General features: G+C 41.0%; 1 protein-coding gene across 1 annotated transcript in view; it reads left to right on the forward strand.

Annotated features, from left to right (window-relative positions):
• The window catches only part of nova2 (NOVA alternative splicing regulator 2), an 80,065-nt gene that overhangs the window by 37,588 nt on the left and 17,838 nt on the right, over window positions 1–24,639 (forward strand). Inside the window, exon 4 of the mRNA XM_042414632.1 lies at window positions 22,221–22,387. Within this exon, the coding sequence (XP_042270566.1) occupies window positions 22,221–22,387 (167 nt within the window). The remainder of the gene's footprint in view (window positions 1–22,220; window positions 22,388–24,639) is intronic.

Here is a 24,639-nt window from a genome sequence, read left to right on the forward strand (position 1 = left end):
TTTGTGTGTCAGCTTTTAATAACATCATAAATTCTGTATGCAGTGGAATATTGAGTAAAGCTATTCCTGAAGAACTGCTCACAGGGAACCATAAGACATTGTTTCAGCAAATTACAATCGAAAAATCTGACAGCGGAGGATCAGAAGATAAAAACACAAAATGCAAAAAATGTGTAGGAGCTTCAGTTCTGTACAGTTAATGGCTTGATGTTAAATGAGATAAAAAAAACTTGGTACTTTCTTTCATTTAGATGTTAATCTGTTAGTAAAACACTTGAAGTCAAATCAAATGCAGTGCTGATCAAACACACTCTCTCTCTCTCACACACACACACACAGCAACATATGTGCTCTGTCCTGATTGGCCCTTCACAACAATGACACTTAGCGTTGGTGGTAGTCATGGCAGCATCCCTCCGGTTGCACAAAGGGGTCAGATCTAAAGGGTCTAAATCTGCTAATGTCTCTGAGTACTTTTCTCTCACACACACACACACACACACACACACACACACACAAACACAGATGTGTGTGTGTGTGTGTGTGTGTGCGTGTGCTCTTAAAGGAGCAGGTTCCTTCACTATAGGGTCCTGCTTTGTGTAGGAGTGGCATTCCCTTTAAGGAGGAGGAAGGTGAGTGCGGCAAACAAAGAGCCTCATTGATGAGAGAGAGAGAGAACCAGTTGTGAAATTGCATTTTTTTTTTTCATCTGTACATACCCCCAATCTCTGGCAAGGGGACAAAGGTAGCCCTCTAGGACCCCTTAACCTCTCTGCCTCTCTCTCTCTCTCTCACACACACACACACCTCCCTCACAAAAGAGCTGGTTCCACAGCTGCCCCACATCCCCCCGTCCCACCCCACTTCCATTATTTTTAATCCCCCAGTGAAAGCTCCCCTGATTTCACCCCCTTCCCCGACACCCACACCCCCATATAGGCCCCGCCCCCCCCACCCCTCCAACACATATACACCCCCCAAATACCACCGTCACCCCCTTCATCCCCTATGATTAATCCCCCCCCTCCCCGCCAACCTCAGTCTGAGGTCCCACAAAGGCGTCAGCTGTCGTATCGTCTCTCTAACACACCGGCTGGACTCTCACTTTAATTATGAAGCTCTGAGCCTGATTACTGCGTGTGTGTGTGTGTGTGTGTGTGTGTGTGTGTGTGTGTGTGTCTGTGTGTCTGTGTATGTGTGGTCTCTCCAGTGACTACACTACATGCGGTTGCATGTATTGTACAGATGTGATGGTTTGTGTGTGTGTGTGTGTCAGACAGACAGTCAAGACTCAGTGTTGATCACATGACTGATGATTCACATAGAGTGAGGTGACGATTGGCTGATGGGGTTCATGACCTTTGACCCAGCAGTGATGACAGGTTGATATTTACTCTGTCTACCATCTGACGGCCTCTATGTTTCCTCCTTCTTTTGTTCTTTTTTGCTTTTTTCTAGCTTTCTTCTTTAGTCTGTCTCAGTTTTTAATTCAATTCAAAGAGTCATCATTGGCGTACATTTTCGAAAAATGAACAGTACTACCATAAAACAGCAAAATAATTAGGCTACAAACTGTTAACATAATAAGTGATGATATTGTGCTCTAAAGCATCTCTCACTCTCTTTCTTTCTGCTCAATTTACCCTTAAAGTAAACATCTTTGCCACATTTTTCTCCCCTCTGTTCAAAGTCCTCGTAACTTTTTCACAGCAGTTATCAATTCTTTCATGTGTGTCACCTCATCAATAAACTTGAACCATATTCTGTAAAACGTTGCTTTCATCGTCGTCCAGCCTGCAGCCGTCTGTTGTTTTCTACATCGTGCTGTAAATCATACAATCATGTTCCATATGGTTGTCATTAATAAAGATGAGGTCACACTTCCAGTCAGGCCCCACCCTCCGCACTGACATACGCGCTCGCACAGTACAGTGTACATACAGTATATCGCAGTGCACAGGACACGCATGGTGCACAGGACACGCATGGTGCACGCGTGCAGACGTGTAGACAAACGCACTCACACCCGCGCTGATACTTTGTAGAGAGCGAGGCATATAGATAGAGGGAGAGAGAGAGAGAGCTAATTAGTGTTTTAGCTGATTGCTAATTGCCACTTTCTTCCGCCTACTTACACACAACACTGAGAGAAAGAGGGAGAGAGAGAAAGCAGTAGAAACATATTCTACTCCTGTTTATATCAAAAAGTCTTGTCATTTACCTCTAATTACAGACACATCCATCACATCTTTATCCAGTCTGCACACACACACACACTCACTCACACACACATGTAAGAGTCTGACCTCCCGCCTCGCCCCTTTTTTCAGAGCCTCCTCCCCTTTTTTTTAGCACTTTTAAGATAAAACCTTTAGCTACAACACGGATCTGACATCCGACCCACAGCAGAAAGAGTCACCAGCTAGCCACCTATGACTCTCACAAACATCTCTGTTGCACTGTAATTGTGTGTGTCTGTAAAATCCAAACTGTTCATGTGCTTCCCAGCTGTCAGATGGTGCACACGGTGACCTGGCAGAGTTTTCCCTGAGGTTCGGTCTGTTAGGCAGAGGGTTGCAGAGTCGCGGGATTGAAGATGAAGCTACTCATAACAGTTTATGTGTTCTCAAACTGAAAAATATCATAAAACATGAGATGAAGCAGATAAGCATGTAATTAATTCCAGCTGACTCTTTGTCAGTAAGAATAACTTACATTTACAGCTTTTTATCCATTATAGGCTTGATATTAAAACATGCAACTTGAGTCAGCTGATGTTTGAATATGTAGGTTTTGCTATTTCAGGCCTGAGCAATAATTCAATATGGTTTATTGATATTCAGCTATCATATAATGATGATACGATCATAATGTTATTGATTTATGAAACTCTGTTGTCCAAATTAACGAGCAACATGGCAGACTGTAGTAAACAATTCAAGTTTTTGTTTTATACGTATGTTTTTTCTGAGCTAGCGCGTAATGTTTGTGATTTTGTTTACAGTATGTTTGCCATATTTCAGATATATTGATGTTGGGCCAGAGTGATATAGTTGTTATCTTTACATTTACATTTACTATATTTGTAAAAATAACACGATATGATAATGTTGCAATAGGATTTGGATGAAAGATGATAAACTGTAATATTAAAATACCACAAAGCCCTTAAGTAATAGAGGAAAAAACGTTGTCAACCACTTCCCTCATTGAATTACATATCATTAGATGGTTTTAATGAGCTGACATATCTGTAGCAGGATAATTAAGCCGCATAAATACAACTAGAAGCCTGCTGTAAACTGATCCGGATCAGAGCGGGTGACACACTTGTTATTCTCTATTTTTGCCATTTGATGCTTTCAGTGGCCAGAATCACCTCCATTTTGCTCCGGCCAGGCAAAACTATTGTTTCATGACAAGAGATGACATTGGAAAGAAGTCAAGAAACAAGTTTTCTTGGCCAGAGAGTCTCGCTTATGGTTCACACTTTTGGCTCAGATCCTCCGTTCACGCAGACTAAAAGGGGAACAATCCGATTTCTTCTCCCTCGCTGATCATGTTGCTTGCAGTGTAAAAGTTGGGTTAGAGTTACAGTACGAGTCCTCCGCTTCAGCCAGCCAGAGAGTTTTATTTGTTTTTCCAGTGTGGATTTATGTCATGGTGGAAATGAAGTGTGTATTTTCAGTTTAAATTCTCAGGCAGTTTACTTGCAGTGCGTGAAAAGGAACAAACCGGCAGATTTCAAATATAGTTGAGGATGTTTTAGTGTGCGAGACTCTGCACAGTTTTTACTTTCTCAGGCTACGTGTCCTCAATGTGGTGCCAGATCCCATCACACACACATACACACACACACACATATGCACATAAAAACACACATGGGCATACATGATCTCAGAAGACATGCTCAAAAACATGCACACACATTCAGATTCTCTCTCTCTCTCTCTCTCTCTCTCTCACACACACACACACACCCTCGGCAGTCCCAGCTGTAACAAATGGGGACCAGATTGTGTATGATGATGATGATGATGTAAAAGACCAGGCATGCTGGTCTCCATGGTTGACGAGCTTTGTTGAGTAAATGTTGAGCGTCTGTGTGTGTGTGTGTGTGTGTGTGTGTGTGTGTGTGTGTGCTGATGTGTGTGTGTGTGTGTGTGTGTATCCAGAGAGGTCAAACCCTGATCCACGTGCCATGAGCTATTAAACAGCTCTCTCTGGTTCCCTGTAGAATTCATCATATGGTGCTGCAGCCAATCACAAACAGGCGTGTGGGGGTGAGAGAGTATGTTTCCTTCATTGTACTTTTTTTTTCTCTCTCTCTCTCTCTTTCTCTCACTCTGACTGTCTCTGTCCTCAAGTTTGCTTATATTACAAGAAGATAAATAAGTTACGTAACTTGATGCTGATGAAGACATCTTCGTTTGACCTGCAGGTTTTACTAAAAAGTTCAACCCTGCACTTGTAGATCAATTGTATTGGTTTGGTGAAGCTGTGACATGTTGTGTGATTCGTATTCGATTGTATTCTTCATAACAACATATATAAGACACTATAAGAGACTGTTTGTAATCTGTGAATACAAGGATACCATCTCTAAACCCTGTATGATGTAGATGTAATAAAAGAAATGCTGTTAAAGGTTTGTTTACATCTGTGATAATTGAAGTACAGGCCCATATTTTCAATTATTATTCATTTATAATCACTCAGACAGCAGATTATCTATCTATGAGTCAAACTTTTCAGTTATGTATATCAGTATTCTCTTAAACTCACCCTAAAGTCACATCACAGGGTTTATAGATGTTGTATTTGGGAAGCTGGATGCACTTATTATACCTGTTGCTTCCTTTTTTACGGGAAGCATGTGAAGTTGTTTGTCATTCTAATGCGGTCCAGTAAAACTTAATGAGCAGAGCGGAGCAAGACACTAACATTACAAGAGTTAGATGCTCCATTAGCCCATTTCATGACACGCATGATGTCATGATATGGGTATTGGGTGTTAAGGGGAGAGAGGATTGTACCAAGGGTCCGGGGTCAAACAGGTGGCATACCGCAAAGTTGTGAAAACGCTGATAAAGTGAGATGAGTATTTTTCATGAAGCAGCTCAGCTCGACTCCACAGACACGCTGACAGTTACATACTGTATCAGTGTGTGTGTGTGTGTGTGTGTGTGTGCTACTAAATAGCGTGAGTCAGAAGACAAAAAGGGTGTGTTCTGTTGAAAGAGAGACAAAAAATGAGTAGAAGGAAATGAGAGGAAGTGATAGGAATGTGGATTGATAGAGAGAGAAAGAGAGAGAAGTGAGAGAACATTTTCTTCTTTTTTAAATCATGTAAACAAATGTATCAAACCACAATGCAGGAAGACGTGCGGCTGTTTCACTTTGTTTTTCCATTGACCTTCACTAATCATGAATGAATATGAATGAATAATAATAATAAGTCCATACTGCAGTGCTACCGTATATGCTGTATGTACTGATGTTGTTTCTGCTTTTCTGTTGTACTGCGGGACAAAAGTGTCCATCAACAACACACTCAAAAACTGAGGGATTTAAGTCGGCACTATTGCATTTATCTCTAAGGGCACTCCATGATTCACTCCAATGATAATACGTACATTTCAATTTACGAGTCACACTGGTCAGCCTGTGAAAACAGCTGTATAATGTTTTCTTTTGGCTCTGAACAAGCTTTGTCAAGTGTGAGAAAATGACTCAAGTGACATCACCCAGCTATCTCACGTGAAGCTCAGAGACAGCTTACATCACAAACTGGGGACCAGTGAGGGAGGGAGATGCTATCTCGCTGTGTTATGGGAATCCAGGATTCAGGGTTTTTTGGAGAATGAGCCACATTAGTGACTAAAAGTCACAATATCTTGGCCTCTGCTTCATTTAGACCGTTCTGTTTTTAATTTGTCTCTTGCAAGCTCCCCAAATCTATGAAGTGCAACATTAAATTACTACTCTTTTATGTAAAGGTCACTTTTTAAAGGAACTGGAATGAGTAAATACTGCAGCATGCAATTAGGGCTCTCTGGCTAATGAGAGAATCTCTATCTCGGAGAAACATTTGGAGGAACTTCAGTTTGTAAATGATCCTTCGACTGAGAGAACGAAAAAGGTTTCAGAGGGACAGAGACATGATGAAGGGAAGAAAGGTGTGTGTGTGTGTGAGAGAGAGAGAGAGAGAGAGCAAGAGAGAGAGAGACTGACAGCAGTGTTGGGGCAGCTGACGGGGTAAAGGGGCAGTTGTAGTCACATGGGGAGCAGAGATGGATTTGGGGGGATTTGAGGCTGTAAGAGGGTGGGGACGAGGAGGCTTAGGACAGCTGACACTGTCCACATCACACACACACACACACACACACACACACACACACACACACACACACACACACACACACACACAAGGCAAAGATAGACAAACACACATGTATGCACACTCTAAAAACAGACAAAAATACAAAAATGAACACGTAGCTTGACCTTAAGCCCTGAAATAACACGCACACACACAAGAACGTACATGGATACACACCCACACGGACAGAAATGAATGCGTTAAGTGGCACACACACACACACACACACACACAAACACAGACAAATATATTTATATATATAAATCTATATCTAACTATCTATCTATCCATATAAATATATATATATACACACACAAGAGCAGATATTGGACAGGAATGTTTAGATAACTTTCAAGCCTTGGGATGCAGGGCAGCGTGGGTAGTGGAATAGGAGGAGGGGTTTGTGTGTGTGTGTGTGTGTGTGTGTGTGTATGAGTGTGTGTTGGGCAGGAAGACAGGTGTGGCTCCATCAAGTCAGTTGTGTGACACCAGATACCAACAGGGGAGATAACAATCAACGGGTTGAAGACAGAGAGTATTAGAGATGGAGTTTATGTCTGTATGTGTGTGTGTGTGTGTGTGTGTGTGTGTGTGTGTGTGTGTGTGTGTGTGTTTGTGTGTGTAACCATGTTGGTGATGCACACACATACACATACACACCCACACACTCAGAGCTGGGCATAAGGTCAGTGTGTTATCTATCTAGAGAGCAGTGGGCTCAGTCTGCCAATCCAAACACTGCTGTCCTCCTGTTACTCATAAAGAGGAGGAGACATAAATCCACCGCCCAGCCCACATGCCTTTGAGCAAGGCAGCATATAAACATGTTTATCTCTCTATCAGAATGATGATTTGAAACAGTGGGGCTACTAACTCTTCATGTCTTTCATTGACATTGAATTAAAAAAAAAAATATCCTTGAGCTTGAAATAGAACTGCTGAGTGAAGTGTCTTTAAGACTAAAATGCCATACTTGAGTACTTTTATAAATCCAGTGTCCTGATTATTGATTATCACCATCAAAAATGAACTTTACCTTCATTTCTACTGTAGGAACCTGGTTCCAGTCTTGGTTTCTGGGCCCAAGAAAGCTCCTGTGGTCAAAACATAAGCGCTAGAAAGGATTGCTAACTGTTTGACTAGTCTTAAAATAAGGTTAGATATATTAGAGAGCAGAAAACACACACAGCAGTAAACTACAAGGACCGACACATGACTCTGTTGTCTTGTCACATGCAAAATTACGTCTCAAACACGGTCCATTATCAGCTTAATTTGCTTAATCTTCTGGGTTCTTCAGGTGCAGTGGAAACACAAACATATGAATGCACTAAGGAGAGTTTTAGCTGTTGATTTGTTCCCAGATGTTGCAGAAGTTGCAGGGAGAAGATGGAGAGACACGAGAGCAGACAGAAACAGAAAGAAAAGAGACAGACAGGGAGGAAGAGAGAAAAGAAATACAGAGAGTATGCTGTAACGGAGAGAATGACCAGGAGTCAGAGAGAAAATTAGGAGGTAAAGAAGAAGTTAAGATGTCAACTCTCACTCTCTCTCTCTCTCTGTCTCTCTCTGTCACTTAATGACAGGTCACTTAGTATGTGTGTGTTTGAGAAAGAAGTCTGCATTTGAGCTTATGTGTCTACATGGAAAGTGTCTGTATGTGTCTGTGTGTGTGTGTGTGTGTGTGTGTGTGTGTGTGTGTGTGTGTAAGGGTGTGAGTAAAATCAGAGCAGTGTCGAACTCGTTTGGGTCGACCAAGAATTCACACAAGGTTCAGTTACCACGCAGGCCCTCCGAGGACATAAACGAGCTGTGTGTGTGTGTGTGTGTGTGCATGGGTGTGTGTGTGTGTGTGCATGGGTGTGTGTGTGTGCGTGCATAAAACAGATGAGTATGTGGGTGATTAGGTGTGTATATATAGTTGTCTGTGGTCACATAGTGAGATGTGTGACTTTCTAGTGAGCCGGATAGCTGAGCTGAGTGTGAGTGTTTCTGCGTTCTTTCCATAAGTGTGTGAGTGTATGTTCCTGCAATATCGCCATTTAATGAAGCGAGACAAGAATATGTGTGTTTTAGTCTGTTTGACTACGTGTACGTATGTGTGTGTGTGTGTGTGCACGTGTGTGTGTGTGTGTGTGTGTTTGGTCCATGGGGAAGACCTATTATTACAGCTGTCTGTTCCCATCACTGCAGTCATTTCCTGTGTAAACCGAGTCCTGTTTGTAACATTTTGTCACACCTGTTCACCTGCAGACGTGAAGGTAACATCATATTACTCACATTATGGATACATTATGGAGATTTACGTCACGTTTAGGGACAGAAAGCTGGTGCCTTACAAGATATACCTTTGAACTTTAGAAATAGTTTGTTGTTATAGTTGATGTCAGGCTTTTCTCTTTCCTCTCATGATGCAGAGACATGTTTGAAAGTGAGATTGAACTCATAGTTAACATACTTAGCTCCGACTCGGCAGATATTCTCTCAAATCACAATATTGATTGAATGTGTTTCCATGCATCGTCCTCCTTATTGAGGTCATTTTTATTTTTTCCCTTTCCATACATGGATTAATAAAGGCCTAATATAGTATAATAGAAATATACTCCTTGCTTAGTTATTACAGGGAATACTTTGAGAGGAAGAAAGTCAATTCTGTCATATATGTCAATAGAAAAACATATTGCAATTATAATATCGACTTGCACGAGCAATCATTATGTCTGATTATAGACAATCTCGGGGTTCAATATGAATGAATACACTTAGGCTTTAACTAGAAGTAAACTTGTTGTACTAAAACAATTAGTCTAAAGCTGATAGACTGTTCTGACTCCTTTAACGAATCAAGCAAATTAACCAATTTGAAGACATCAGTTTGGACTCCAGTAACTTGCTTTAAGTTTGAGAGTTCCCAGGTGTTCTTAAAAGCACCTGGCAGTGTGTCCTGGTTGTATTTCTTTCACTTTTCTGCAGCAGCCTCTCTAACTGTTTGAAATGTTCAAACTGTTCCTGCAGCTCTACTTTTTTTTTTTTTTTTTTGCTTTCTGTTTTCTTGTTGCTGAGGGCAGGCCGGCAGCTTTCAGATGAATGTGACAACAGGTACAACAGAGTGATGGAAAGAGGGAGAGGAGGAGGAGGAGGAGGAGGAGGAGGAGAAGTTGAAAGAGAAAAAGGCTAGAGGTGCAGGTGAGGAGAGGAGAAGAGGAGGGGAGAGGAGAAGAGAAGAGAGGAGAGGAGAGGGGAGGAAAGGGGAGAGGAGTGGAGTCATGGCATCTTTTCAGCTGTTGGCTCAGCGTGGGCCAGGTCACTTGGGCAACACCAATCCTCCTGCCAAAGAAAGGAAGACAAGAGAATACAAGAAAGGGAGGGAGGGAGGGAGGGAAGGAGGGAGGGAGGTGATGGGAAACAAGGGAGGAGTGCTGGACGGGGGTTGGTTAGTGCAGAGATTTTGAGGGAAAAAGAAAAAAAAAACCTCCTATTTAGTGAAGTGCAAAAAAGAATCCTGCACTGCCCAGTATTAGTGACGCTTTTAAGACTAGCTAGAGAAAACCCAGGCTGTTCACAGAGGACCACGCCTGCAAAGTTATAGCGCTCACCCAGTACAGTGGAGGTTCTACCATGACTCATGTTAGTGAGTCTTAGTTGTTTTGTAAAGTAACTTTCCCAAGCTCTGAAGGAGAATCAAGGGAATAGAGAAAACAGTGGGAGAAAAGATGATGCGCTCTGAAGAAAGGATTTGACACGTTTCAACGCATCCACGATCGCAAATCCTGTTTCACTAAAGCTTAGAAAAGTATTAAAAACTCGATAATAGCAGTAAAACTTGCAGTGTGTTGCATTAAGGGCTTCTGCTAATTTATCTACCTGAACTGAACATATAAATGTGTTGAAAATGACAGATGTATCTGAACAGGAAGTGAGGAGTTTCCTTTAAAAATACACAAGTCACCAGTTCAAATCTTTGCAATGGAAGCTCTTAGCATAATCGTCAAAAAGTTACAGTCATTGAGAGACTCTTTTGCATGCAATTACAGCTTTATTTGTCTGCATTTCCAAAAAAAAAGTAATTAGCTGTCTTTGTTTTTTCGCACAATCATAAATGTATCCTTTCAGAATGTCAATGGATAGATAGAAAATGCGTTCAAAATCTTCAAAAATTAAAAAAAAGAACAAAACACAACATGGATTTCCAGCAATCTTAAAGAATTTTTAAAAAGTGTAGTTTTATGAACGGCGCAGATACCCAGCAAAGGGACTTTGTGGATTGGAGGAGTGAAGGACTCGGAGGTGGAGACTGGACGGAGAGCAGCAGGACTCTCCAAGTGAAAAGCGTTACATCAGAGCAGAGGAATTCCTCCCTTTTCTTCCAGCTTCTTTTGTTATTCTTTAGAGAGTTGCCTTATTCTTCTCACCGAGTGCTCTGTCGCTGCTGGACCTCAGGACAGATAAAGGAGGAGGAGGAGGAGGGGTGGGGGGGTGAGGGGAGAGGAAGGAGACCGGGGAAAGTAAGTGAGCAGAAACACTGAGGGAGGGCAAGGCAGGGTGGCTGACAGGAAACCATGTTTTTACTGTCCATGGTGCTGCTTTAAAAATGATACGCAAAAAAAAAAAAAGCACTAGGAGAAGAAGAAAGCAGAAGGAAAGTGCAGAGTAGAGGAAGAGCAGTGGACAGGAAATGACAGATAATAAAGCCTTAATGTTAAACACAACTTACATTTTCCACAGAAGACACCGTCTTGTGTCCACTTCTCTTCTTCTACTCTGCACTTTCCTTCTGCTCTCTTCTTCTCTTAGTGCTTATTTTAGTAATGGTTGTTTTTTTGTAACAGCTCGCACAACCATCTGTTTTATTACAATAAAAAAAAACCGTATAAATCAGAATAAAAGAATGAGATTTATTATTTATTCCTGCAGTAATCTTATTTTTCAAAATGATACAAAAGAAACCTTTATGGTTTTATGATACATGGTGGTAATTGTGGTACTTTTTTTTTGGATGTTTCGTATGTAAGCACCACAAATATTTTATTTGTTTGTTTGTTCGTTTACTCTGTACTTTTCGGTTCATTGTGGTATTGTTTGTGGTAGTTTATGGTTGCTATAGTGACTCTGATTCTTTGTGAAACCTTCAATAATACTTTTGGGATTGTTAAGGCACTTTTAGGGTACTTTTTGGTCCTCTAAATACTGCTGATTAATATGTTTTCATACTTTTTATAGTGTTGTTTATAGTGCTGTGAAGGTCTCATGTGGAGCAATGTGAGCATGGTTTACAGCTATTTTCTGCAGAAGGCATTTTCTTATCACAAAATAGCATCAGGCTAGTAGTACAAGCTTTATACTGAAGCTACTGTAGATGAAACCTTTTATGTTAAGACTGTTTGCACTTCAGCCCAGGGAGACACCAGCATACCTGAGAAAAAAAACTTTTTGTTTTCCCTGTTTTGTTGTTTTTACAGTCGGTGTAGACCAGTAAAAGCTGCACAACAGGCCAGCTGACCACAGTAACTCCAGGATTTAATATGTTTTTCCTAATTGACCATGATTTTGTCTGGTGTAAATGATTTCGAAGCCAGTGGGAGAGTGCGTGTTACAGCCCTGTAGGCACTCAGGGGAGACAAGCTGCGCTCTCTGCCAGCACGTTACAAAGCAACCATCAAATTTTCATCCACATAAGCTGCAGTGTTGGACCAAGTCCGGATTTCTTTCTGTTTTTTTGTTTTTTTTTTTCTTGTTCACTCGCTTGTTTTCTTCCCTTTACAGTTTTGTTTTCCCTCGCTTACTTCCCTCTTTCTTTACTTCCTTTTTTTTCAGGTTTTCTTCTTAGATTGATCTTTCTATCTTTCCTCTCTTTGTTTTACAGTTTTTAGCTTTACTCTTTACTTCTTCCTCTCGTCCTCCGATCATTCACCCGTCTTTCATCCTTCCTTCCATCTATCGGCTCCCTCTACTCTCCTTCCCTCCTATCTGTTCTCTCTCTAATGAGGACTTGGTCGGCTGCAGCAGAGAACAGGTCCAAGTTTCCTTAGTGCTCCTGATTACATCAGCACATGCAGTCATGCTCTCTCTCTCGCTCTCTTTTTCTCTCTCTCACTCACTCACACACACACACACACACACACACACACTCATAGACTGTCTCTCCTTTTGGAACAACTCATGACATCACCAACAGCTGCCCAGCTGCATAAAAGAGTGTGTGTTTGGCGTAAATGCACAATTCTGTGTGTGTGTGTGTGTGTGTGTGTGTGTGTGTGCATGGTTGGGGGCTGAGACTGTCAGTTGCCAAGGTAACAGCAGGATCAGTCAAGGAGTGAAGATTGACCGCCTCCTCCGCTGGTTTACAGTTGCAGGCCAAAACTTTGCAGCAGCAGTTATGTAACATCTATCTATCTATCTATCTATCTATCTATCTATCTATCTATCTATCTATTGTTTTTAATCATACTATTGCTGCTGTTAAGTGATTAAAAATCTCTCTATCCCACTTTTTGGACAGTCGGTTCTGCTTTTGTCCCCACAGCTGGGCCTGCTCGTTAGACCATAAAACCTTTTTAATTGGATCTTGAGGTCTGTGCGGTCGTTTCCATCGGGGTATTGGGGTGTCAATCAATGAATCCATCCATCTCTCACTGACAGAGGCCCTTTGGTCATTGTCAGCACTTTTTTTCCCCCCGCATTATAGGGGACCATTGTGCTTGAGAAACGGAGGCAATTTCAATTTAGAGTAAGAGCAGGTTGGAAAGGGCACTTTATCGTGTGACAGAAGGTGATGTTTGGTCACGATTTATGGATTTAAAGGTACCACATGTAGCATTGAAACATCAATATGCATTACCACATTACTTTAATTCAGAGACATTAGTATATTACAGTTCACAAAGGCCATAGTAGAGAAGACTGTCAGCCTCTTCAGTCTTAAACTTTTATCTTTGTGCTACAGAATAACTTCTTGTGGGAATTCTGCTTTGTTGCTTTACGGTACGAGACAGGAAATAATTTCACAGTGAAATGAACTGATGTGGTTTTAATTTTGAGATTCACAAATCATTTCGCTGGAAGATATGTCATCAAACTTTTGCCTCTTTGTTGTTGAGGAAAATGAATCCTGGGTCGGACCTAATAATGGATAGATATTGGTTTGTCTTGGTAATAATAGTCTGAGATGACTGTCTAGATGTGCTTGGATGAAATATTCACTCTTGTCAGTTTAATTATTATAAAACACTGAATCCAGATAACACCTCTTGTATGAAACGTTTTGCTTGTTTGTTTAAAGTAAAGCTCCACTCTCAAGTGAACCTCATTGAGTTTTTACACCTGTTCAGCTTCACATTCCTCCCATAACGGAAACTTCACGAGACTGACGATACGACTGGGACGACCGCACCCGCAGCTGACCTTCATCTCTTCGACTTTACCTAGTTCCTCTCTCGTCTATCCATAGGTTGACGTCCTATAAGCCGTACTCTTTAACCCTCCGGGAACAACAAGGTGTTGAGCTGCACCTCTAACAGCCGACTAATCCAACAGATCTGATCAAAGGTAGCCAGTTAAACTGAGCTTATCCGCAGCCTAAGGAGATCTGTTTAATGAGCTTACATTAAACCAGCCTCCACATCTCACTTTGCTTCCAATCAGCTCTGATGGAGCCTTGGAGGTTATTTTATACCGAGAGATGGATTTTTCTATCTCTTTCTCTCTCTCTCTCTGTCTCTCTGTGTATCCCTCTGTGTGGATTTCCTTTTCATCATCATAATGTTTTCTGTATTTCCATCTATCCCTCCGTCTCTCTCTCTCTCTCTTCATGATTGCCATTTGATCCGTCTCTCTGCATCCGTCTCACTCTCTCCATTTCAGCTTGCGTTTTTTTTTTTTTTTTTTGGCCTGACATGAATCCATGTAAAGCCGCAGAATAAATCATTAAAGGAAGAAAAACATAACAAAGAGCAGAAAATCAAAGCATAGCTTAGAAATCTGAAATAAAATCAAATAAATAACAATCATTTATGTTATTCATGAAGCATTTTTGCCACTCAGACGTCACATAAAAGCCTCATAACAACATTTAACTTCAACGTCTCTTCTATCCTACATTACGCGTATCTTTCTATCTTTCTCTGTCTATGTTTCTCTATACATCTTGCAGCATCTCTGTATCTTGTCCTTTTTCTCTCTCTTCCTCTCTTGTTTCTCTGACGTGACTTTGTTGTGACAGGTTTCACAGAGGTTTCTCTCTCTCCGCGCCCCTGTCTGTCTGTCTCTCCGTTCGTCTCTGTATGTCTCCCTCTTTCTCTGGTGTCACTCCATTTTGACATTTCTGTCGTGACTCTGCGCCGATCTGCCTCTCCGTCTCTGAGGTTCTGTCCATTTTCTGTCTTTTCCCCCTCTCTTCCCCGTCTCTTGATGTTTTACGGATGTGACAGAAGTCGTGTGAATCTCTGTATCTCTTTCTATCAGTTGTCTGTCTCTCTCTCTGCTGATTTTTTTTTTTTCCATCGGCGTGGCGCTGGAAGTGAAAAAGCTGTACATCTCGGCATAGCAGGGGATGAACATCATGTACCTGTGAACACAAGACCTGTGGCGCTGCTGTCACATCTCATCTGCTCTGTTATTCTTTGCTGACATTTCTCAAATATTCAAAAAGTTTGAGGAACTAAACTTCAGGGATCTTTAAAGGACTGAGGAGAAATTATTGATTTTTTTATTTTTTTAATTTTTATTTTACAAATGGGTCACTTTGCAGGAATTTACCAGCATGTATCTGACAACTTCTTGTTGAGCTGCTGGCGGTTTTCAGCCCCAAATCAGCCTGTTTATGCCTTTTAATGGTTGTCTGAGCTGAAAAACAACATTAATAAACCATGATGGAATAACATTTCTTCCAGTTTTGGATGCTTTCTGACTTTAAAGATGTTAAAGAAAGAAAGTCACAGATTTTGGGTTTTTTTTATATCAAGGACTGTAAATTCATAACTATAAATATATAAATGGTCAACTGAGCATTGACTCACTTTCTGACTGAGTTTTATCTTTCATTTTATCATTAGAGGCACACGACAGAAACAACTAAAGCTTCTGTATATTGTTGTTGGTTTGGTTCTGCACTGTCAACTATATACAGTATGTATATATGACAAAAAATGTACATACAAGGAAAAATAGGTTATATAACATCATCAGGAAAAAATATTACAACAAATAAGCCCGACAGTGTTATATAATTACATGATCGGATAAGTTATTACATTGTGATTACATATTAGCTTACTCTAAGAAAGTTGGGATTTAAAGGGATACTTCAACAAAGTTAAGGAGGCTCAAAAGGGACAAATTTAAATTTAGTTCCTAATATGGCTCCAAAAACACTGGATACCACAATTCCCATAATGCAATTATGTAGCATCTTTTATTAGACTTCCCCTTGCCTGATAAATAACAGCGTCTTTCAAACACCGTGCTCACAGTTTGTGATGTAAGTGTTCTGTAAAAATAATTGCAGTCCTCAAAATCTAAACTGAGATAACCCTGATGACATCATAGGGGTTATTTTCCTAGACTTTCCAAAAAAACATAAAAGCTCCTCCAGAAGAAATTTTACAACTATTTTCACTGGCTGAGAAGTACTCACTATGACGGGTGAACTGAACTTAAGATGTAAAATAAGCATTTTGGTGTTTAATCTTGGTCTCAGTATGAAATCGATATCCTGGCTGTCACTCGCCTTTAAAACACCTCTAAACTAGTTATGCTGCTATACAACTATGGTAGCCCAGAGTGGCCAACTCTCTCCACCCACTGCTGGAGGAGGCTGGAAGGAGTGAATCACGGCTTCTGGCTGCAGGTTGACCGCTCTGCTGCAATTAACAAGCTGAGAGAGACACCGAGTCATTGTTACAGTGAGGAGCCACTGTAACTACATCACTGCGGCGGTCAGCGTGAGGTCACACTGACACACCGCTGTTCTCGCTGTTACCGATGAGCGCCTACGCCACAGGATATTCTGACCTCTGTTATTCTTGGGTTGTTGAATTATTTGCATGTAACACATTTACGATCTCAAACTTAAGTTTTTCATGCCGTCCCCTCCCACCGCAGGATCGAGTTGCTTTTGATTTAAGACATGCTAACATGTGCGCGGCTCTCTGCGATCGACTTTTAGCGCTGAGGGACGTTTTATTAGGATTTCTTTAGTATGGTCATACCGAGCGTGCATATGTTGCTGTGCATTACTGTGAGTCAGAAATCAGAGGCGAAGCAGCTCTCTGTGCTTTCTGTCTTGCTGCCTCCAGTGCCTCACTGGTCATCAGGGAGAGGAGGAGGAGGAGGAGGAGGAGGAGGAGGAGGAGAGCAGAGGAGGAAGGAGTGAGTCATGCTAGTTAGACTTTAATAAAAAACAACAGGGTCCAAAGCCTGGATCATGATGATGATCATGATGAGTGTTCTGGTGTCAAACTAACTTGGGTCACTTGGTCACCGTGGAGATAGCGAGCTGAAGTTCACGTCTGGTATGAATTTCACAGACTCTTGCTTTTTTTCATTTTTCAGTCCTCCTCATCCTCTGATAGGAATAAGAGCCTTCAGTAATTGAACCTCTTGAACGTTTTGTACCCAACGCTGAAGGCTTGTGCGGTCTGACACTGGAGTGAAGCGGAGCTGCAAAGCGTGTGTTTACTGACATTCGCCAATTTGTTTCCAAAGATGTTTCTCAGTACCATGACTGAACAGATTTTTACTGATTTTACTTTTTCACAGCAGACATTTTTGACTTGTCATACCGTTGACGATGGCTCAGTTTGAAACCTCATGCACTATACCAGGGTCATGAATTTGGAAAAACTAAATGGAACTGAGTCATTATTAATGTTATTAATTGCACCTGTGCTTTTCCTGCTCTGCCATGTCAAAGTGTCCGCTGTGAAAAAGGTCCATAGTTGCCACAGTTACAGGTGTTTTATTTTTAGGAATGTTAACAAAACTCTGACCTGAAACTTTCCGTAGAGTGTTGTGAGACTTTAGCACTCCCTTTTTTGTTGCATCTGTACTGTATTTTACAGGCTGTGTTCTTTTGTGGTTTTCTCCACTTTTACTGTTGCGGTCCTTCTATAATCTTGTTTCATTTTTTGTAATCTTTTCCCTCCATTATCTTGCCATGTGGTGCATCACTAATTTTTTCCCAAACACTGTAACATCCCCTGGTTAGTTTCTCAGTTCCATCTTCTCCCCAAAGTCCTTATCAACCTTGAACAACGTCCAAACTTTCGGGATGTTAGAATAATAGTTGTGGTTGCACATGTGGTTGCAAATGGTGGTTTTTTGTTTTGTGTTTGATGTAGTGGTCTTTCTTAACAATGTAATGAAACGTTTTGCCTGACCAATAAGGATTGACAGCGCCGTTGGCTTCTTGACAAGGTGCTTAAATTGGTAATAAAATGGAAATTAAAGTAGAACTTGTTACAATGGCTTCATGTTACCTAATTTTCCTGCAGTGGAAAAGATTCCTGAGTCGACTGTGCCTGTGCACATTGTGAATATCAGTCCTATATATACAGAATATTGCTGCTGTGTTGCATAAACGCAGTCTGAGCAACATTTAACAGATATTGCTTCAGCAGCTGCATCACGTCAAGTTTGGAGCTTCGAGCCATAAATATGTCAAATGATCAGGTTCATTTTACAAGGGGAAATGCAAAAGTCGCACACAAAGAGAGTGGAGGAACACACACACACACACACACATACACACACACAAAGTGATGTCTTGCACCAGTGGGACCAGTACAGAGGTAACTGCCAGAAGAGCTCGCTCTGGATCACTTAGGGATGTGTAAATTCTTTTGTGCTGGCGCTGGTTTGGCATTTGTGTGTCTGTGTCTGTGAGTTTGTGTGTGTTTGCTGCATGAGGAATATGGAGACATCAGTAAGCTAGCATAAAGTTTAACCAATGATCAAAAGGAGAAACGCACAAAACTGCCCCGTCAAAGAAGATCATACTGAGCTGTACATACGTGTTTCCTCCCTTACAACTTTTGGATACAATACAGATAAAATCGCAAAGCAAAAATGAATTTCAAGTTCCATTAATTAAGATTTTTAGATTCTGAAAATAACTGATTAAATAACTACAAACTGTGATAAAATGATGTATATTACCTGTCCAGCATCAAACACAATCACAACTGTTGCTCCATATCTGCTGGATGTATGTTAGCCATGACATCTTTACAAGGTGATATTATGTCCAGGCTTTGTTTCTGGCAGCTTGTAGTGTGTTGTTCTGCCCCCTAGTGGCCAAAAAAGACTTATTCCTGCTTTAAAACTAATGTGTTCCTCATTTTAAAAAAGACTTCATTTACTTTATGCACCAACAGTGTTACCACAGCAACACTTTGATGGACTAGCATACCACCACTGCAATGCACCTAAAGCCCCTAAGATAAAAGCGTCAATCATATCTGTATTGTAATATAGGATTATTCATTGATCTCTAGGTAAATATTTTGGAATGACATTAAGGAGGTCTTTGCTGCAGCGGCACAGCTGTACAGCAGCTTCAATTTGATCTCCCCTGACAGAGTGGCCTTTTCTGCTACACTTACACTCTGCACAAGCACGCACACACTTACACACTAACAAAAGGCATGTATGCACAATCGCAAGCTACACATAAAGACAAACACACACTCACACACTCATGCCAAGACAATGGCCTGCTAATCCTCGCCTCTGATTGGACGAGTCCAGATTACCCAGAGGGCACCAGCTGTCGGGGAGAGGCGAGGCCCAGTTTCCTCAGTATCAGCACACACACACACATACACAGGCACACACACAACCACACACACACACTCCACTGGCCATGTCACTCTGCTCACTAATAATAAAATGAAGAATGAGACGTTCACTAACTCAGCATGGAGGCTACACCTGAAATATCATGCTAACACCTACTTTATGTGATTTGTTTGCTCATCGTCACGCTCACTTGGCCAAACCGAAGCATTCAGCTGCTGTCAACAGAGACTGTTTGTCACTGCTGTCAACACACTGTAAAAATAGGAAAGGGAATTAATACCACTATAACGCTAACAGGCGTTACAAAGATCCAGCACAGCCAGGTAGCCAAATGCTGCAAATGCCTGAACGTGCTGTGTATGCTTTTATTTTTAGCCCCTGCTGTTTCAACCCTTCCACACTGTTTCTTACTCTTTGTCTACAGCGTGCGCACGAATCCTTACTATGAGAAAGTCCACATTTAAGGCTTTTAAAAGTAGTAAAAAGGATAGTAAAGGTGTCTTCTCTTTGATTAATGCAGAGTAGGAATGGAAAACATGTATTGGACATTCACCAACAATTAATTTCCTGCTGTCTGCACTTTTATTGTATCATAAATGTAACGTGTCTGTGTTTGGTTGGACTCATCAGACTGCTTTGACTTCTGTTTCTTAATTTTATTTACTTAATTGGTCTAAAATTTAATAGCAGGCACTATCAGAAGGGTCCTTAAATTGGCTTCTTGAACTCTTTGCCCCTTACGACATGATGCATCCATCAGTTCTCAACCCCCCTCATACACACATCCAGCATCTTTCATCCCCTCTCTTCCCTCTCTTCCCTCAATCCATCTGCTCCCAGTGCAGCCACAGAGGGCCCGGCCGGGCCAAACTGAGCCAGTCCAACAATGGAGACGAGAAGTGCTAACTGACACGCTGCTGGGTTGAGATAAGAACAGATCCCGCCAAATAATGGAGTCAAGGGAGGGAAAGAGAGAGAGAGAGATACGGAAGAGGGAGAGGAAGAGGAGGAAGGGGGGGGGGGGGGGGGGGGGGGCGATAGGGAAACAAAGCGAGTTAGAGAGGGAGGAAGAAAGAGAGAAGAGAAGAGAGAGACAATAAATGCTGAAAGGGTGAAAGAGAGAGAAAGCTGACAAGAGATTTACTTTCTGTGTGTTGTTGGTGTACAACTGGACTGAGAGGCTTTGCATTGGCCTAGATTCTCCTCTGTTACACCCTCTGTCTGTCTGTCTGTCTGTCTGTCCGTCCGTCAGCACTAGTCCTCCTCTCTGGATCCAACACTGATGTATTCATTCTCTTATTAATATTATTGGTTTCTTCTCTCACGCACATCAGATTTGCAATAAAACGCTAACTGTGAGGTTAAAGGGATGAATTCCATAAAGAGTTTTATCCTATTTACAAATCACATCACAGATAATCATTTTTGCAAGCCATGCCGTTGTGTTTCAGGTATCTGCTGGTTCCTAATCATTTATGTATTTATTTTTGTTATTTTCATGCTTTTATCGAAGACGACGGTAGACAGATGACAGACAGTAAATCAGGAGAAAGAGAAGGGGAATTCTGTGCAACAAAGGTCTTCAAACTGGGGATGTTGCGGTTCATGGTTGGCGTCTTCACCCATAAGACAAAACAATTTTAAAAAAAGTATCATTTCCTATGACTTACAGATAGACTACACTGGTAATAAATGATCTGTTCTACTTGATTGCCAATTCCAATAAACCAACAATCGTTCTGCATTTGATGTTGTAAACACTGGATGTTTGGTCACACAAAAAACAGAGAAACAAAGACACATGCACAATAGACAGCATGAGCACACACAAATATAAACACATGAACTAGCACATGCAAACATAGAGTTTTTCTTCTTTGTGTTTTGTGTATTCCCTGCAAATATCCGGCTGTATTTTGACTTTCTTAGTGAACGTAAATCCCAGTTCCTACTGCTGAAGTAGTAAAGAGTAAATACTCTCAACCTCCCGGGCTTTTTTTATTTCTATAATAGGCTTTAGCCAGTTTATGTGGCGCTGATATAAATCTTGAAGATACAGGTTTTAATGCTTACACACATGTTCAGCCCAAACTGAAGAAGCAGTTTGGAAATCATCGCACCATGTTTTATTTTTCTGTGACCGGGGAATTCATTTCCTGATTGGACCACGTCCTGGAAACAGACGTAAACTGAAAGTTTCTGATACGTTCAGGAAAAGAAGATGCAGTGGAAATGTTTTTTAAACGTTGCACTCTATATGCAGTTTGTTTCGCCAGTCTTTCACTGATTTACACCTCCATCTTATAATAGTAGTATTGTGTGTGAAATTGCTTCAAGCAATCTAATCTAATATATAATTACAAGTTTCTGCTATAAATATCATCCACCACACTTCATTCTGCATGTTTTCATTTTTTATGTACTATTCTATAGATAATTCATTTTTTCTTTGCTGTTACTATTTGCTGGCACAGCAACCTAATTTCCCTGCAGGGATCATTAAAGTTTTCTGGTATATTTTCTTATTGCACAGTTGTTGTTTTGTTTTTTTTTTTTAACAGCAGTTTGAGCCAGGGCCGGTATCATTTTCATTCAACAGCACATAAAAATGATGAAAACACAGAGTGTGCGAGTCAGAATTGGAACATATCCTGCACAAGATCAAACCTTTACCTGCTCCCGCCTGTGTGGAAACACTTTAAAATGTTCATAAGAAGGAACAGCTGCAAGTGCTAAAACTCCTAAACGTAGTGAACCTGTTTTTGTAGAAAGATGTGATGTGCAAAGGTGTTATGGAAATAAATGTTTTGAATAAGGTTCCACTGCTTCTTCTTCTTCTTATTGTTCTTGATGTGCCAGAGCGTTATAAAAGACTTTGCATGCACCCATTTGATGATGTGATCATATCGCATCCTCTTCAGAATATTTGCACGTCTGCAACCGATGCAGACACACAGAGTACATACATTGTACTTTGTATGTCTTCCAAGGAGCCAGTATTGACTCATACACTAACCTGTCCGTGTGTGTGTTTGTGCAGGAACGACAGAGCGGGTGTGTCTGATCCAGGGGACGGTGGAGGCGCTGAACGGCGTCCATGACTTCATCGCTGAGAAGGTGAGGGAGATGCCTCAGAGCACCCAGAAGACAGAGCCGGTCAGCATCCTGCAGCCACAGACCACCGTCAACCCCGACCGCATCAAACAGGTTAGTCAGTCTATTCTGTTCTGTTCTTTTCAAGGAAAACCTGGAGCAACCGAGGCTATCCCTGGTTACTCATGAGTTTGTGTAAAACATAAATACAATATTGTGTGTATATTATAGTTTGTGTGTTTGCGTGTGTGTGTGTGTGTGCATGCTGTCAGCTGTGCTTCGCCTGACGGGATGTGTGTGTGAGAAAGAGAGGGAGGGAAGTGTTTGCTTGTGTGTGTGTGTTTCTGTGGTCGAGTTGTGATTTTCTGTTTGAGCGAAGCTGAAAAAAAAAAAAAGGTTAAAAAAATAACAACAGGCGAGCAGACGCATGTAAACAGATAAGGGAGGGAGGAATACAAAAGAGGTGAAAAAATGGACACACGCACACACACGCACGCGCACACACACACACACCGTGTCGGCAACCAAAACATCCACGCCAACAGGAAATGGTTTCCTGCTGAGGGAGGAAGTGTGAGCGAGTGTCCTCATCACTCTCTCTCACACAACTAAACACACATGGGTTTTGTGTGAGAAGTATCTTAATGAAGACACTGCTCAATTGTGTAAAGACCTCATTCTGAGTAATGCTGAGCACATCCTCAGAGACCTTACTCACCCCGCTACACAACAGGTTCCAACTAAGCTATCGGGCCAAAGGAAGGATCCTGCAAAGGAAAATAAGAACAACCGGGTTTAGCAAGTCTTTTGTTCTTTCAGTGATTAGACTGTTAAATGAGAGGGACAGTATAAAGCAGAGGATTTGATGGTATTTTTGGCCGGGGCTATGTGCAATGGTAATTCTTTGCATGGGGCAATATATTTAATTTTATCTTATTATTTGGTTCTAATGCTGATGCATTGTTTGTTTCACGGGGATCATGTAGTCCACTGTATATGAAGTATTTATCTGTCTTTGTGTGTGTTAGTGTATGCAAAGCAAAGGTGCTTGGAAATGCTCTGTGTGTGTGTGTGTGTGTGTGTGTGTGTGTGTGTGCGTGTGTGTGTGTGGTACTGGGATGGAAGGGGGGGACTGCATATTGTATAGTTGTATTTATTTATATCTGTTTTTATGACTGCTTTGTGTACTTCTACACCTTGACCACCTGAATTTCCCTATCTGGGATAATGAAGGTTATCTTGACCTTGACTTTATTGTCACAAAATAATTATGTACAGAAGTATCTGCCATGAAATATTTAAGCAGAACTACATTCAATCTCCAAACAAAATTTTTACACTCATTTTCTTCTAATGTCACTCTTTGCACTAACATATTTTAACCACTAGGTGGCATTAGTTAAAGCCACTCTGTGTTGATTTCAGTATCTTTCCACTTGTTTTGATGGAATAATACTTTGTTTATAGTGAGACGGTCTTTGTGAAACGTCTATGTGTTGCTGCCCACTCATCTCAGTGTCTTCAGGTCAGATGTGTTTGCAGGCGTGATGAGGTGTATCGACACACCTAGCTGTCTACCGCAGTGTCTTTTTTCATAGAACCACTGGGGGGCGCCTCATTGTAAAATTTTCTAATCCTGGAGTGGCTTTAATTTGCTTTAAAAAAATAACAAGTTGCCTGTAAAGTGATATGATTTTGATACAAGACAGTTGTCTGTTATTCAAAAATCAGACCTCAGAGGGGCTGCGGAAGATAATATAGTAAATTAAAGAGAGTCAAAGACCCATCCATTCAGCATTAGCTTCCTACAGCTTTCATTGCTTAATGTAATTTCTCATAGAGGGTTTCTGAAGAGTTGAAACATGTTCCTGGTGTTTTCTGTTCATATTCTAAGATACTGTGTGTGATCAGCTACGTCTGCACTGGACAGTACATTGTGACCACCTTGTAATTTAAACAAAAATAAAGATGGGATTGTTTTATTCGTTCTAGTTCATCACTCTCTCACCGCTTTATACCTCCACCTCTCAGTGAGCTTCAAGCAATTTAATCTAATATGTAATTACAGGTTATGTTTTCGTTTTTATTTACATAGATTTTCTATTTCTGCTGTTACTATTTGCTGTAACAGTGAATTCAACAACTGCAGCTCTCATAATACATTTTAATATCAGCAGTTTATAATTCAGCTTTAAGACCAATGAAATAAAGTCGCCACACAAACTTTTGATAAACGGTTTCACTAAATTGGTTTTTGCCAAGAAACTTTTTTATTTTAATTTCAACAGTTCACATGAAGCTCATTCCGCTGCAGATTGTACAACTAAATCTGAGTGCCAATACCAGCTGTGTGATGGAGGACAATT

This window comes from Thunnus maccoyii, chromosome 6 (assembly GCF_910596095.1).
Source record: "Thunnus maccoyii chromosome 6, fThuMac1.1, whole genome shotgun sequence".
NCBI lineage: Eukaryota > Metazoa > Chordata > Actinopteri > Scombriformes > Scombridae > Thunnus > Thunnus maccoyii.